At 41.6% G+C, this 17,836-nt stretch overlaps 1 protein-coding gene across 1 annotated transcript in view; it reads right to left on the reverse strand.

Annotated features, from left to right (window-relative positions):
* cntln (centlein, centrosomal protein) overlaps nt 1–17,836 on the reverse strand; it is a 429,542-nt gene that overhangs the window by 78,435 nt on the left and 333,271 nt on the right. Inside the window, 1 exon segment of the mRNA XM_061880275.1 lies at nt 11,370–11,444. Within this exon segment, the coding sequence (XP_061736259.1) occupies nt 11,370–11,444 (75 nt within the window).

A 17,836-nucleotide genomic window follows, 5' to 3' on the forward strand; every position in this document is an offset into this window, starting at 1 on the left:
GGAATTTTCCCATTGTTTGCTTGGTGCTTTGATAAACTGAAGGCATCATATACATGGTACTATATTGTGATGTTATGAGAACTACCCTACCCAGCATGCAACAGGAGTAAGGAGCATGTATAGGTTGTGTCGCCATGACGGCATCTTGTATGTTGTGATATGCACGCTCTGAAAGTAAAGGTTAAGAAGTCAGCCAACACTCCTGGTCTGCATTATTCATAAATAGTCAGACAACACATATACTCCGCTGCTTCACAGGCCGCTGGATGTAGCCGGCAAAGTATTCCCATGCTAGCTAGCCGCTCTAGCAAGCACGCCTCATTCAGTCCAAAACGGCCCGATCTATCCACATCCAGAATTGTCTGGCGGTCGTAAGTGATCCCGGAGTGACCACGCTGTAAGCCAGCCAGGACATTTGCAGAATTGTCCGCTATTTTTGCCAAATGTTCCATCTTTACCAAGAGCCCCTCCACGCCGAAGTACATCCGGGCGATGCCATCTTGTTAAGAAAAGGCGTTAACAAAATAAAAGCATGTAAACAACATACGCAAATGTGCGATAAAATAATTGTCGGCGTTAATAGATTGATGAGTTAACTCGTAATTAACGCATTAATTTGCCCACCCCTACCAATATTAATAATTAGTTATCCTGTTATGCAATGTCAGCTAAGATTTATCTGAGAACCAGATGCAGTCATCAAAAGAGCCACATCTGGCTCTACATCAGGGGTCGGGAACCTTTTTGGCTGAGAGAGCCAAAAAGCCAAATATTTTAAAATGTATTATCCGTAAGAGCCATATTTTTTTTAACACTGAACACAACTAAACGCGTCCATTTTTAAGTAAGACCAACATTTCTAGAGTATAATAGGTCGCTTATTCTTTGTAATAACATTGTTATTATGAAGCTAACTGTGGAGGGGTCGTGGCCTGTGGGCCTGCAGCGAAGCGGGGTGTTGCCAGGACTGGCCTTCGAAATCAACCACAGGTGTGTAGACGGCCCACCTGGGCCTTGTTATCTAATCACATGTCGCTCTGTTATAAGCAGCAGCCAGGAGGAGAGACAGGGTTGGAGCTGGAGCCAGAGCGCGAGCGAGAACGAAAGAGAAAAATACAATTGCTGGAAAGCAACTGAGGGACTTTTTGAAAAATAAAACAATATTGTAACCGTGAAACAGGCTCTCATGTCGGTGCTTGGTGGTCTGAAGAACCCCCAGGAGGGCAAGCCCCACACTAACCAATATTAAATAAACAACTTCTTACCATTAACGCAACTTCTTAAACATAAAAAAGCATGAGAATGTTTTATATATTGAACGTTATTTTTAACACTGTGATTGCAAGTGGAATTATTCATGACTTATCGTGTTAAGCAAAGTCAGCTCAGATTTATCTGAGAGCCAGATGCAGTCATCAAAAGAGCCACATCTGGCTCTAGAGCCATAGTTTCCCTACCTCTGCTCTAGAGCCATAGGTTCCCTACCTCTGCTCTAGAGCCATAGTTTCCCTACCTCTGCTCTAGAGCCATAGGTTCCCTACCCCTGCTCTAGAGCCATAGGTTCCCTACCTCTGCTCTAGAGCCATAGGTTCCCTACCTCTGCTCTAGAGCCATAGGTTCCCTACCTCTGCTCTAGAGCCATAGGTTCCCTACCTCTGCTCTAGAGCCATAGGTTCCCTACCTCTGCTCTAGAGCCATAGGTTCCCTACCTCTGCTCTAGAGCCATAGGTTCCCTACCTCTGCTCTAGAGCCATAGGTTCCCTACCCCTGCTCTAGAGCCATAGGTTCCCTACCTCTGCTCTAGAGCCATAGGTTCCCTACCCCTGCTCTAGAGCCATAGGTTCCCTACCTCTGCTCTAGAGCCATAGGTTCCCTACCCCTGCCCTAGAGCCATAGGTTCCCTACCTCTGCTCTAGAGCCATAGGTTCCCTACCTCTGCTCTAGAGCCATAGGTTCCCTACCTCTGCTCAAGAGCCATAGGTTCCCTACCTCTGCTCTAGAGCCATAGGTTCCCTACCCCTGCTCTAGAGCCATAGGTTCCCTACCTCTGCTCTAGAGCCATAGGTTCCCTACCCCTGCTCTAGAGCCATAGGTTCCCTACCTCTGCTCTAGAGCCATAGGTTCCCTACCTCTGCTCTAGAGCCATAGGTTCCCTACCTCTGCTCTAGAGCCATAGGTTCCCTACCCCTGCTCTGGAGCCATAGGTTCCCTACCTCTGCCCTAGAGCCATAGGTTCCCTACCTCTGCTCTAGAGCCATAGGTTCCATACCTCTGCTCTAGAGCCATAGGTTCCCTACCTCTGCTCTAAAGCCATAGGTTCCCTACCTCTGCTCTAGAGCCATAGGTTCCCTACCTCTGCTCTAGAGCCATAGGTTCCATACCTCTGCTCTAGAGCCATAGGTTCCCTACCTCTGCTCTAGAGCCATAGGTTCCCTACCTCTGCTCTAGAGCCATAGGTTCCCTACCCCTGCTCTGGAGCCATAGGTTCCCTACCTCTGCTCTAGAGCCATAGGTTCCCTACCTCTGCTCTAGAGCCATAGGTTCCCTACCCCTGCTCTGGAGCCATAGGTTCCCTACCTCTGCTCTAGAGCCATAGGTTCCCTACCCCTGCCCTAGAGCCATAGGTTCCCTACCTCTGCTCTAGAGCCATAGGTTCCCTACCTCTGCTCTAGAGCCATAGGTTCCCTACCTCTGCTCTAGAGCCATAGGTTCCCTACCTCTGCTCTAGAGCCATAGGTTCCCTACCCCCGCTCTAGAGCCATAGGTTCCCTACCTCTGCTCTAGAGCCATAGGTTCCCTACCCTTGCTGTATACCTTCTTCTTTTTTTTGGAGGGGTGGCGAATAAAACATTTGCAGTGGAGAAGAGTCAAAGAGCAAGAGATGGTGCTATAAGACCATAAAAAGTCTGGCAATGTGCCGTCTTTTTGTAAAGGAGCTGATGTTGAGCCTTTGATAATCAATAAAAAAAACCAGGTCTTGATCCTGCTCAGTGGCCTAGTGCAGTGGTTCTCAAATGGGGGTACTGGAAGGTATGCCAAGGGGTACGTGAGATTTTTTTTTAAATATTCTAAAAATAGCAACAATTCTAAAATCCTTTATAAATATATTCATTGAATAATACTTCAACAAAATATGAATGTAAGTTCATAAACCGTGAAAAAAAATACAACAATGCAATATTCAGTGTTGACAGCGAGATTTTTTGTGGACATGTTCCATAAATATTTTAGACCATAGTTGATCTGCCGATTCTTTTCTTTTTCTCCTATGTCCCCCCCTCCCTTGCTGTTCAAAATCGGGACCCAGGATGGACCGCTCGTCCAAAGTTGGGACCCAAGATGAACAGCTCGCCTATGTATCAGTTGGGAACATCTCTGCGCTGCTGATCCGCCTCCGCTTGGGATGGTTCCCTGCTGGCTTCACTTTGGATGGGACTCTGGCTACTATATTGGCTCCACTTTGGACTTTCTCACAGTTACGTTAGATCCACTATGGATTGGACTTTCAAAATATCATGTTAGATCCGCTCGACATCCATTGCTTTCGGTCCTCATATGTGGTCCTCTCCAAGGTTTCTCATAGTAATCATGGTCAACGTCCCACTGGGGTGAGTTTTTCCTTGCCCTTACGTGGGCCCTACCGAGGATGTCGTTGTGGTTTGTGCAGCCCTTTGAGGCACTTGTGATTTAGGGCTATATAAATAAAGATTGATTGATTGAATATTGATGTTTATTTTTTTGTGGAGAAAGTTTATAAGTAAGTTGATGAATCCAGATGGATCTCTATTACAATCCCCAAAGAGGACACTTTAAGTTGATGATTACTTCTATGTGGAGAGATCTTTATTTATGATTGAATCACTTGTTTATTTTTCAAAAAAGGTTTTAGTTATTTTTACATCTTTTTTTCCAAATAGTTCAAGAAAAAAAGACAACAAATGAGCAATATTTTGCACTGTTATATAATTTAATAAATCAGAAACTGATGACATAGTGCTGTATTTTACTTCTTTATCTCTCTTTTTCAACCCAAAATGCTTTGCTCTGATTAGGGGGTACTTGAATTAAAAAAATGTTCACATTTTCAAATTACCATATTTTTCGGAGTATAAGTCGCACCCGCCAAAAATGCATAATAAAGAAGGAAAAAAATGTATACCGTATAATAAAGAATAAAAATATAAAAATAGTATAAAAATACGGTGTATATATATAAATATATATAAGTCGCACTGGACTATAAGTCGCATTTTTGGGGGAAATGTATTTGATAAAACCCAACAGCAATATAAGACATTTGAAACTATAAACTAAAAACGTCCCCGGGCAATGGGAGTCACCGTTGTAACCTTCAAAACCCTCTATCAACATTTTGTATACACCCTGGAAGAATGTATATAATGTACTAACAGCCTCCAAGTAACAATATGTATAATATTTACCATATTTTGGTCATTTTAACCGATTTCTTCAGTGTACTTATTTCTGTTTCCATATCAACGCACTTCCTACTTTCGGCATCAAATGAGTGTTCCCCTTCCGGAAACAAATGCGAGTGTGTTGTAGTCATGGCTGACTTTTTAACGAACAACGAAGATGACTATTAATTTGTGAATCCTCATTTTAGATAAATGAGGATTCATAACTTTTATCTTTTTGAAGCTGAATATATCGAGGATGAACAGCTGCTTTTAGAGGTGAGCACGAACACGAGGGTGAAACATTGGAGCAGACGTTAGCTGAGATTGTGAGTTTGGTGTGACTTTGACAATGTAAATGTAGAACTTGGAGTCAAGCTATTTGGAATTAAATGAAGTGCTTACCCAAAATAAACCGGAAAAAACGTCCTCGGCTATTCACCGTTGTAAACTTCAAAACCCTCCAGTAATGTTTTGTATACACCCTGGAGGAATATATATAATGTAGCAACAGACACGTTAATAACAATATGTGCAATATTTACCATATTTTGGTCACTTTAAGCATTGTTGGTACCGATTTCATCAGTGTACTTATTTCCGTTTCCATATCAACGCACTTCCTACTTAGCATCAAATGAGTGTTCCTCTTCCGGAAAAAACAATCGCAAGTGTGTTTTAATCATGGCAGACTTGCTAACGGCCAACAAAGATGACTATGTTTAGATAAATGAGGATTGACAACTTCATCTTTTTGAAGCTGAATATACCGAGGATGAACCGCTGCTTTTAGAGGTGAGTACGAAGAAGAGGGTGAAACATTGGAGCAGACATTAGTCGAGATTGTGAGGTTGGTGTGACTTTGACGCTGTAAATGTGCAACTTGCAGCCAAGCTATTTTTACCCAAAATAAACTGGAAAACATTCTACAAATTTTGCAACTACTGTCTATATTGTATCATATTCACTAAAATGTTGTGTATGCTAATATTATGAGTACAAAATACCCCCCACCACAGCATTACAGGCTATAATATTAATGGCATGATAAAAGTGAGGGCAAACTACACAATAGAGTGTTGAGCATATCCTTAAGAAGAAACGTAAAACAAAGCCTGACGTAAACAAATAAACGAAAATAAGGGGCCCATGTGAAGTGAAGTGAATTATATTTATATAGCGCTTTTCTCTAGTGACTGAAAGCGCTTTTACAAACCCTGTTTCCATATGAGTTGGGAAATGGTGTTAGATGTAAATATAAACAGAATACAATGATTTGCAAATCCTTTTCAAGCCATATTCAGTTGAATATGCTACAAAGACAACATATTTCATGTTCAAACTCATAAACTTTTTTTTTTTTTTTGCAAATGATCATTAACTTTAGAATTTGATGCCAGCAACACGTGACAAAGAAGTTGGGAAAGGTGGCAATAAATACTGATAAAGTTGAGGAATGTTCATCAAACACTTATTTGGAACATCCCACAGGTGTGCAGGCTAATTGGAAACAGGTGGGTGCCATGATTGGGTATAAAAGCAGCTTCCCAGTCTTTCACAAGAAAGGATGGGGCGAGGTACACCCCTTTGTCCACAACTGTGTGAGCAAATAGTCAAACAGTTTAAGAACAACCTTTCTCAAAGTGACATTGCAAGAAATTTAGGGATTTCAACATCTACGCTCCATAATATCATCAAAAGGTTCAGAGAATCTGGAGAAATCACTCCACGTAAGCGGCATGGCCGGAAACCAACATTGAATGACCGTGACCTTTGATCCTTCAGAGGGCACTGTATCAAAAACGGCACTGTATCAAAAACCGAAATCAATCTCTAAAATACAACTGTGGTCATCCGGAAGGCCCAGCGGAGACTCCACTTCCTGAGGGTGCTGAGGAAGAGCAGACTGAAGAGACAGCTGATGGTGACCTTCTACCGCTCAGCTGTGGAGAGCCTGCTGACGTACTGCATAACCGTGTGGTACGCCAGCTGCACTGAAGCAGACAAACAGGCCATCCAGAGGGTCATAAAGTCTGCACAAAACATAATCGGCTGCCCCCTGCCCTCCCTGAAGGATTTACACGACTCCCGTTGCCTCAACAGAGCAAAAAACATTACCAAGGACAGCCCACACCCTGGCCACCACCTGTTCCACCTGCTACCATCAGGCAGGCGCTACAGGTGCATCAGAGCCAGAACAAACAGGCTCAGAGACAGCTTCTTTCCCAGAGCTGTCACCATGTTGAACTCTAACTTATAATAATAATAATTCATCCCCGTAACAATACCCTACTGTGCAATACTACCCTTCCAGTGCAATACATCCAACACTGATTGTTATTTATTACTTCGGTACTCTTGTTCTGTAAATTGTACAGTATTTTGTATTTCTACAGTGTTTGTATATTGTACAGGATTGCTTATTATTTTTATTGGATAGTAGTCTGTTTATTTCAATTGTTAGTTTTTTCCTTTATTACCTCTCGTGTTATTTATTTCACATCATATTTGTTCCCACTACCGCACCTTAAGTTGGAGTCTTTAATCTTGTTATATGCAAATATAGTGACAATAAAGTCCATTCTATTCTATTCTATTCTAAAAGGATATCACCACATGGGCTCAGGAACACTTCATAAAACCACTGTCACTAAATACAGTGTGTCGCTACATCTGTAAGTGCAAGTTAAAACTCTACTATGCAAAGCGAAAGCCATCTATCAACAACATCCTGAAACGCCGCTGGCTTCTCTGGGCCCGAGATCATCTAAGACAGTGGTCCCCAACCACCGGGCCGCGGCCCGATTGGTACCGGGCCACAGAAGAATATTTTATTAAAAAAAACAACTATTTTTTTTTTTTTTTTATAAAATCAACATAAAAAACACAATGTACACTTACAAATAGTGCACCAACCACAAAAAACTCCCTTTTTCATGACAAAGAAAAAAAAAATTTAAAAAAAAAGGACACCCCCCCGGGCCGCGGGACAAATTATTAAGCGTTGACCGGTCCGCGGATACAAAAAGGTTGGGGACCACTGATCAAAGATGGACTGATGCAATGTGGAAAAGTCTTCTGTGGTCTGACGAGTCCACATTTCAATTTTTGGGGGAAATATTCGACATTGTGTCATCCGGACCAAAGGGGAAGCGAACCATCCAGACTGTTATCGACACAAAGTGTAAAAGCCAGCATGTGTGATGGTATGGGGGTGTATTAGTGCCCAAGGCATGGGTAACTTACACATGTGTGATGGTATGGGGGTGTATTAGTGCCCAAGGCATGGGTAACTTACACATGTGTGATGGTATGGGGGTGTATTAGTGAACAAGACATGGGTAACTTACACATGTGTGATGGTATGGGGGTGTATTAGTGGCCAAGACATGACTAACTTACACATGTGTGATGGTATGGGGGTGTATTAGTGAACAAGACATGACTAACTTACACATGTGTGATGGTATGGGGGTGTATTAGTGAACAAGACATGGGTAACTTACACATGTGTGATGGTATGGGGGTGTATTAGTGCCCAAGGCATGGGTAACTTACACATGTGTGATGGTATGGGGGTGTATTAGTGCCCAAGGCATGGGTAACTTACACATGTGTGATGGTATGGGGGTGTATTAGTGCCCAAGGCATGGGTAACTTACACATGTGTGATGGTATGGGGGTGTATTAGTGAACAAGACATGGGTAACTTACACATGTGTGATGGTATGGGGGTGTATTAGTGCCCAAGGCATGGGTAACTTACACATGTGTGATGGTATGGGGGTGTATTAGTGCCCAAGGCATGGGTAACTTACACATGTGTGATGGTATGGGGGTGTATTAGTGAACAAGACATGACTAACTTACACATGTGTGATGGTATGGGGGTGTATTAGTGAACAAGACATGGGTAACTTACACATGTGTGATGGTATGGGGGTGTATTAGTGAACAAGACATGGGTAACTTACACATGTGTGATGGTATGGGGGTGTATTAGTGAACAAGACATGGGTAACTTACACATGTGTGATGGTATGGGGGTGTATTAGTGAACAAGGCATGACTAACTTACACATGTGTGATGGTATGGGGGTGTATTAGTGAACAAGGCATGGGTAACTTACACATGTGTGATGGTATGGGGGTGTATTAGTGAACAAGACATGGGTAACTTACACATGTGTGATGGTATGGGGGTGTATTAGTGCCCAAGGCATGGGTAACTTACACATGTGTGATGGTATGGGGGTGTATTAGTGAACAAGACATGACTAACTTACACATGTGTGATGGTATGGGGGTGTATTAGTGAACAAGACATGGGTAACTTACACATGTGTGATGGTATGGGGGTGTATTAGTGAACAAGGCATGGGTAACTTACACATGTGTGATGGTATGGGGGTGTATTAGTGAACAAGACATGGGTAACTTACACATGTGTGATGGTATGGGGGTGTATTAGTGAACAAGGCATGACTAACTTACACATGTGTGATGGTATGGGGGTGTATTAGTGAACAAGGCATGGGTAACTTACACATGTGTGATGGTATGGGGGTGTATTAGTGAACAAGACATGGGTAACTTACACATGTGTGATGGTATGGGGGTGTATTAGTGCCCAAGGCATGGGTAACTTACACATGTGTGATGGTATGGGGGTGTATTAGTGAACAAGACATGACTAACTTACACATGTGTGATGGTATGGGGGTGTATTAGTGAACAAGACATGGGTAACTTACACATGTGTGATGGTATGGGGGTGTATTAGTGAACAAGGCATGGGTAACTTACACATGTGTGATGGTATGGGGGTGTATTAGTGAACAAGACATGGGTAACTTACACATGTGTGATGGTATGGGGGTGTATTAGTGAACAAGACATGGGTAACTTACACATGTGTGATGGTATGGGGGTGTATTAGTGAACAAGGCATGACTAACTTACACATGTGTGATGGTATGGGGGTGTATTAGTGAACAAGGCATGGGTAACTTACACATGTGTGATGGTATGGGGGTGTATTAGTGCCCAAGACATGGGTAACTTACACATGTGTGATGGTATGGGGGTGTATTAGTGAACAAGACATGGGTAACTTACACATGTGTGATGGTATGGGGGTGTATTAGTGAACAAGGCATGACTAACTTACACATGTGTGATGGTATGGGGGTGTATTAGTGAACAAGGCATGGGTAACTTACACATGTGTGATGGTATGGGGGTGTATTAGTGCCCAAGACATGGGTAACTTACACATGTGTGATGGTATGGGGGTGTATTAGTGAACAAGACATGGGTAACTTACACATGTGTGATGGTATGGGGGTGTATTAGTGCCCAAGGCATGGGTAACTTACACATGTGTGATGGTATGGGGGTGTATTAGTGAACAAGACATGGGTAACTTACACATGTGTGATGGTATGGGGGTGTATTAGTGCCCAAGACATGGGTAACTTACACATGTGTGATGGTATGGGGGTGTATTAGTGAACAAGGCATGGGTAACTTACACATGTGTGATGGTATGGGGGTGTATTAGTGAACAAGACATGGGTAACTTACACATGTGTGATGGTATGGGGGTGTATTAGTGAACAAGGCATGGGTAACTTACACATGTGTGATGGTATGGGGGTGTATTAGTGCCCAAGACATGGGTAACTTACACATGTGTGATGGTATGGGGGTGTATTAGTGAACAAGACATGGGTAACTTACACATGTGTGATGGTATGGGGGTGTATTAGTGAACAAGACATGACTAACTTACACATGTGTGATGGTATGGGGGTGTATTAGTGAACAAGACATGGGTAACTTACACATGTGTGATGGTATGGGGGTGTATTAGTGCCCAAGGCATGGGTAACTTACACATGTGTGATGGTATGGGGGTGTATTAGTGAACAAGACATGGGTAACTTACACATGTGTGATGGTATGGGGGTGTATTAGTGAACAAGACATGGGTAACTTACACATGTGTGATGGTATGGGGGTGTATTAGTGAACAAGACATGGGTAACTTACACATGTGTGATGGTATGGGGGTGTATTAGTGCCTAAGGCATGGGTAACTTACACATGTGTGATGGTATGGGGGTGCATTAGTGCCCAAGGCATGGGTAACTTACACATGTGTGAAGGCACCATTAATGCTGAAAGGTCCATACAGGTTTTGGAACAACATATGCTGCCGTCTAAGCGCTGTCTTTTTCATGGACGCCCCTGCTTATTTCAGCAAGACAATGCCAAGCCACATTCAGCACGTGTTACAACAGCGTGGCTTCGTAAAAAAGAGTGCGGGTACTTTCCTGGCCCGCCTGCAGTCCCATCAAAAATGTGTGGCGCATTATGAAGTGTAAAATAGGACAGCGGAGACCCCGGACTGTTGAAGGACTGAAGCTCTACATAAAACAAGAATGGGAAAGAATTCCACTTTCAAAGCTTCAACAATTAGTTTACTCAGTTCCCAAACATTTATTGAGAGTTGGGAAAAGAAAAGGTGATGTAACACAGTGGTGAACATGTCCTTTCCCAACTACTTTGGCAAATGTTGCAGCCATGAAATTCAAAGTAATTAATATTTGCCAAAAAATAATAAAGTTTATGAGTTTGAACATGAAATATGTTGTCTTTGTAGCATATTCAACTGAATATGGCTTGAAAAGGATTTGCAAATCATTGTATTCTGTTTATATTTACATCTAACACCATTTCCCAACTCATATGGAAACAGGGTTTGTAAGATGATAATGAAGAACTGTCACATATTGCATAGGAAACTGTACTGTACTGTACTGTACTGTACTGTACTGTACTGTACTGTACTGTAGAAAAGATGTTGATGCAACAAACCTCTTTTGCTTGAAATAAACAAGTTGAATTGATTATCAACACAGAGAAATAAATGACAGTGTGCCTTACATTCTGCTGGAGGATGCAGTTGAGATGACACAGCCAGTCCTGATCTCCCGGAATCCCTGAAAGAGTCTCTGTCCCCTGCAAAGACAGAGACCATAATTAGTGACACAAAATAGCCGAGTAGATTCCACTCGGGTCGGACGAAAAAAATGTTCCTTGATTTCTCCAGAGAGAATGAGCCACTATATCCAAACACTTAGCAGGCTGGACCTTGAGGACTCTGGAGAAATGCCAGTAAAATGTTTACACGCTTTTGCTGTATAATGAATGACCTGGTAATGACCACCGTGAACTGTCAGGCCCTCTTGGCTTCTGACCAGGTGTACTCTACATTCACACTGTGACAGGGTCAATAGGAGAACATGAGGGGGTGTGTGTGTGTGTGAGTCACACATACAGTTAAGTCCAAAGTGAGGAACTGTCCACAAACTTGATGTGGACTTCCATAGTCTGCTTCAGGCGCTGACAGCACCAAGTGACTTACAAGACAGAGAATGGAGACAAATTGCATATTTTCTGGTAACTGTGACGCCCTCATTGCCTTTTCATGCAGACATGAGTTGGATTTGAAATTGTTGCGCATGTGAAAAGAAAATAATATATTTACAGTGGGGCAAACAAAGTATTTAGTCAGCCAGCGATTGTGCAAGTTCTCCCACTTCAAAGGATGACAGAGGTCTGTCATTTTCATCATAGGTACACTTCAACTGGGAGAGACAGAATGGGAAAAAAAAATCCAGGAATTCACATTGTAGGAATTTTAAAGAATTTATTTGTAAATGATGGTGGAAAATAAGTATTTGGTCAAGCATTCAAAGCTCTCACTGATGGAAGGAGGTTTTGGCTCCAAATCTCAGGATACATGGCCCCATTCATTCTTTCCTTAACACGGATCAATCGTCCTGTCCCCTTAGCAGAAAAACAGCCCCAAAGCATGATGTTTCCACCCCCATGCTTCACAGTAGGTATGGTGTTCTTGGGATGCAACTCAGTATTCTTCTTCCTCCAAACACGATGAGTTGAGTTTATACCAGAAAGTTCTATTTTGGTTTCATCTGACCACATGACATTCTCCCAATCCTCTGCTGTATCATCCATGTATCCATTTTGGTATCAACTCAACTGGTGGTGTTTGGAGGAAGAAGAATACTGAGTTGCATCCCAAGAACACCAAACCTACTGTGAAGCATGGGGGTGGAAACACATGCTTTGGGGCCGTTTTTCTGCTGTTTTTTGGGCACACACCTCCTCTCCCTCACCCTACGCCTTCACCACCGCTTGTTTTTCCCCTCGGGTCCTTCCAGGGCTCCAACTCCCCCCCACTGTGCGAGTGTTCGTGATTAAATGTAACGTGGTTATGTGTGCATTGCAGATGAGGTTTTTTTCCCTTGGACTCAGCCTGGACCCCCTAACCGGGGTCCCGCCTTTGACTGATATTTTTTTACTCTTCCCCCTTTTCCCAATATCACCTTTTCCCCACCTTTTTTAAGGAGCGCCGTAAAAATGGCTGATCCGTTGGCGGCCCCGTCTTGTCTCCCTGCAACGTATGTTCTTAGTGGGACTGTGCCAAAAATGTACTTTTCTGTTCTTATGTGTCTTGTGCATGTTAAGAATTGACAATAAATCATCTTGACAATTATAAATAAATATTTCTCCACATAGAAGTAATCATCAACTTAAAGTGCCCTCTTTGGGGATTGTAATAGAGATCCATCTGGATTCATCAACTTACTTCTAAACATTTCTTCACAAAAAAAAAAAATATTTATGGAACATGTCCACAAAAAATGTAGCTGTCAACACTGAATATTGCATTGTTGTATTTATTTTCACAATTTATAAACTTACATTCATATTTTGCTGAAGTATTATTCAATAAATATATTTATAAAGGATTTTTGAATTGTTGCTATTTTTAGAATATTTAAAAAAAAATCTCACATACCCCTTGGCATACCTTCAAGTACCCCCAGGGGTCCGCGTAACCCCATTTGAGAACCACTGGTGTAACCTCTAAGTCAGTGTTTTTCAACCTTTTTTGAGCCAAAGCACATTTTCTTCATTGAAAAAATACGGAGGTTTGTTGTTTTCCTGTGTCGTGCTTTAGTTCCTGTCTTGCTCTTCCTGTTTTGTTGGTGTTTTCCTGTTGCAGAGTCACATCTTCCTTTGAGTGCTGTTGCCTGACCTGCTTTGTATCGGCAATCAAGACTATTTCGGTTGTGCGGACGCTATCCTTCATTGTGGCGACAGGGTTGATTGTCGTACGGACACACACTGTAAGTCTTTGCTGTCGTCCAGCATTCGGTTTTTGTTTACTTTGTAGCCAGTTCAGTTTTACTTACGTTATGCTTCAGGGCCTTTTCCTAGCAGGACTTGCCGATCATTCATTTTTGTTTTAAGCATTACATATAGAGATGTCTGATAATATCGGACTGACGATATTTTCGGCTGATAAATGTTTTAAAATGTGATATCGGTATGGGTTTCAAAAAGTAAAATTTATGACTTTTAAAAACGGCGCTGTTTACACGGACGTAGAGAGAAGTACAGAGCGCCAATAAACCTTAAAGGCACTGGCTTTGCGTGCCGGCCCAATCACATAACGTCGATGGCTTTTCACACACACAAGTGAATGCCACGCATACTTGGTCAACAGCCATACAGGTCACACTGAGGGTGGCCGTATAAACAACTTGAACACTGTTACAAATATGCAGCACACTGTGAACCCACGCCAAACAAGAATGACAAACATTACGGGAGAACATCCGCACCGTAACACAACATAAACACAACAGAACAAATACCCAGAACCCCTTGCAGCACTAACTCTTCCGGGATGCTAAAATATACAAAACTTGGGCCTCATGCTTAAAAGGTTAATAAACCCTGATTGAAACGACTGATATTTGTGGGAATCCTTGGGCAGCTTACACTTCGATTACGATACAGCGGATACGATTCAATTAAAAATAGATTTTTGATGTATCTTTAATTAATGTATTGAACTGTTCATATTTAATTTTTTAATTATGTAGTATGAATATATGTTTATTTATTACTAATATGTATATCAAGATGTTCATTTTGTCATTACACTGAAAAGTACAACAATAAACCATCTCCAAGAAACAGAAAAACAAGATGTCATCTTGTTCTTCTGTGATATATGACAGGGGGTAGACAGGACAGGAAGGTTGATTGGTGGCCACGTGGCAGCGCACCGTTAAAGGTGAGAAAGAGAAAAACAAGAGGGAGGGAGAAAAAAAAAAGAGACAGCGACTCGCCAACTATGCTCCTGTAGAAGGTGCAATGTGGGAGTAGGAAAAAAACCTCAGCAAACACGCACATTTACTATGAGGACAAAATACGACATACAAACTCCAGACTATATAAGGCTCGTCTTTCATTATGATATTATTCTCTCTCCTGATTTATTAATGTACCATCATTTCCAGACTGTAGGCCGCAACTTTCATCCCCACACTTTGAACACTGCGCTTTATACAATGGTGCAGCTAATCAATGTACAAACCCCAAAACCACGTTGTGTATATGCTAAATAAAAACAGAATACAATGATTTGCAAATCCTTTGGAACTTAAATTCAATTGAATAGACTGGAAAGACATGATGCTGAATGATTGAACTGGAAAATGTTATTTTTTGCAAATATTAGCTCATTTGGAGTTGGATGCCATGATTTAGGAGGGAGTGTCAGAAAGGGAGACTAGATACAGCACGGTGGAGAGGAAGTGCCTCGACATTCGGACCACAACACCCTTCAGTGGCTCCATCGCATGAAAGATGGCAACGCGCGGATAACCCGTTGGTATCTTGCGTTACAACCCTACAATTTCAGAGTGATCCATAGGCCGGGGGCGCAGATGGCCGTGGCGGACTTCCTCTCCCGCTTTCATGTGGGGGGTGGGGGGTGGGGGAGGTAGGCGCGGCCGGACGATGTCCCGGCCTAAGTCTAGCGGTGGTGGTATGTGGAGGGAAGTGCGTCAGCGCACCTGCAGGAGCAAAGGTCACCGCCTCTGGCAATGGTGTCAAGGGTGGAGCACCATCAGCTAGGGCAGGGGTCGGGAACCTTTTTGGCAAAGAGACCCATGAAAGCCAAATATTTTAAAACGTATTTACGTGAGAGCCATATAATATTTATCTTAACATTGAATACAACTAAATGTGTGCATTTTTAAGTAAGACCAACATTTTTAGAGTACAATTAGTCTCTCATTCTTTTTAATAACATTGTTATTTTGAAGCAGAACCAATAATAAATAAAATACCTGTTTAACAGGTGCGGTAGAAAACGGATGGATGGATTAAAATGCATGAGAATGTTTTATATTTTGAACGTTATTTTTAACACTGCGATTACCAGCGGAATTATTCATGACTTATCCTGTTAAGTCATTCCAGCTAAGATGAATCTGAGAGCCAGATGCCGTCATCAAAAGAGCCACAAGTTCCTTACCCCTTAGCTGGGGGGGGGGCACAGCTGGCAGGTGATTAGATTGCACAGGTGGGACGTGTTAGTTGTCTTTAACAGTGAGCGGCCAGCGCAGGAGAAGGGAGACAGACTGGAGGAAGGCGACATGCAAAGATTGTATTGAAAAACCTGCATGGAAAAAATACAACTCTGGTAAAACGGCACGCCTGGTACTTGTGACGTGATCTCTTAGAAAAGCAGCTTCCATCAAACGCTCAGTCATTCACAAACAAGAATGGGGAGAGGGTCACCACTTTGTGAACAAAAGCATGAGAAAATTATCCAACAGTTTCAGAACATTTCTCAAGGAATTGAGGGCTTTCACCTTCTATAGTCTAACAGGGCTGTCAAACTCAAATACAAAGTGGGACAACATTCAAAACTGAACAAGGTTGAACAAACTAACCTTTTAATTGGGACCCAAACAAGTTTTGCATTGAATATTGAACAAGCAAGGCTTATATAACTTTAGTGACATGCAAAATCCACTTTCAAATAATAATATTAATAATAAAAAAATATCAATGGCATATCAAATACAATTTTTATAAAAATGTAATGCCTCTTTTCTATTTGCAGCCTTCTGAGGTAAATATCGAAATAAACATTTTCCACAGGCTAACAATAAATTTAAAAATAAAATAACAATAATGCATGACTCAAACAGTCAAGCCTTGAAGTAGCAAGATAAAGTGCACGAATAAATTGTTAATTATTGCTCAGTTTTAGTACACTGATTTGCTTTAACGCTGACAATGGAACAAACAACACTTATATAACTTAATAGTACAAAATCAACTTTCCAAAAAAAAGTAAAAAACATAAAAACATCAATGGTATATTGAATAAAATGTAAATAAAAAATGTAATGCCTCTTTTCTATTTGCAGCCTTCTGGGGTAAATATCAACATGAACTTTTTTCACAGGCTAATACATTTGGGGGGGGGGGGGGTGTATTGTAGCATCCCGGAAGAGTTAGTGCTGCAAGGGTTTCTGGGTATTTGTTCTGTTGTGTTTATGTTGAGTTACGCTGCGGATGTAAGTCTTTGCTGTCGTCCAGCATTCTATTTTTATTTACTTTGTAGCCAATTCAGTTTTAGTTTCGCTCTTCATAGCCTTAAGCTTCAATGCCATTTTTTTAAGGGGCCCTCACCTTTTGTTTATTTTTTGTTTAAGCATTAGACACCTTTTTACCTGCACACTGCCTCCCGCTGTTTCCGACATCTACAAAGCAATTAGCTACCGGCTGCCACCTACTGATATGAAAGAGTATTACACGGTTACTCTGCCGAGCTCTAGACAGCACCGACACTCAATAACAACACATCATTTGCAGACTAGAATTACTGGTTTTACCCAAAATAATTTTTACCCCAAATAGGTGAAATGAGATCATCTCCCACGGCACACCGGACTGTGTGTGTCTGGCACAGTGGTTGAAAAACACTATCTTAAAGCACCGCCTTCTGAGGGTGTTTCAGTGTTATAACTTCTCCTTTATCTTTGGTTTTTAAAGTCCTACTGAAAGCCACTACTAGCGACCACGCAGTCTGATAGTTTATATATCAATGATGAAATATTAACATTGTCTGATAGTTTATATATCAATGATGAAATATTAACATTGTCTGATAGTTTATATATCAATGATGAAATATTAACATTGTCTGATAGTTTATATATCAATGATGAAATATTAACATTGTCTGATAGTTTATATATCAATGATGAAATATTAACATTGTCTGATAGTTTATATATCAATGATGAAATATTAACATTGCAACACATGCTAATACGGCATTTTTAGTTTACTAAATTGCAATTTTAAATTTCGCGCTAAGTATCCTGTTGAAAATGTCGCGGTATGATGACGCGTGCGCGTGACGTCACGGATTGTAGCGGACATTTTGTTCCAGCCCCAATCCCAGCTATAAGTCATCTGCTTTAATCGCATAATTACACAGTATTCTG

This window comes from Nerophis ophidion, linkage group LG20 (assembly GCF_033978795.1).
Source record: "Nerophis ophidion isolate RoL-2023_Sa linkage group LG20, RoL_Noph_v1.0, whole genome shotgun sequence".
In the NCBI taxonomy this organism is placed as follows: Eukaryota; Metazoa; Chordata; class Actinopteri; order Syngnathiformes; family Syngnathidae; genus Nerophis; species Nerophis ophidion.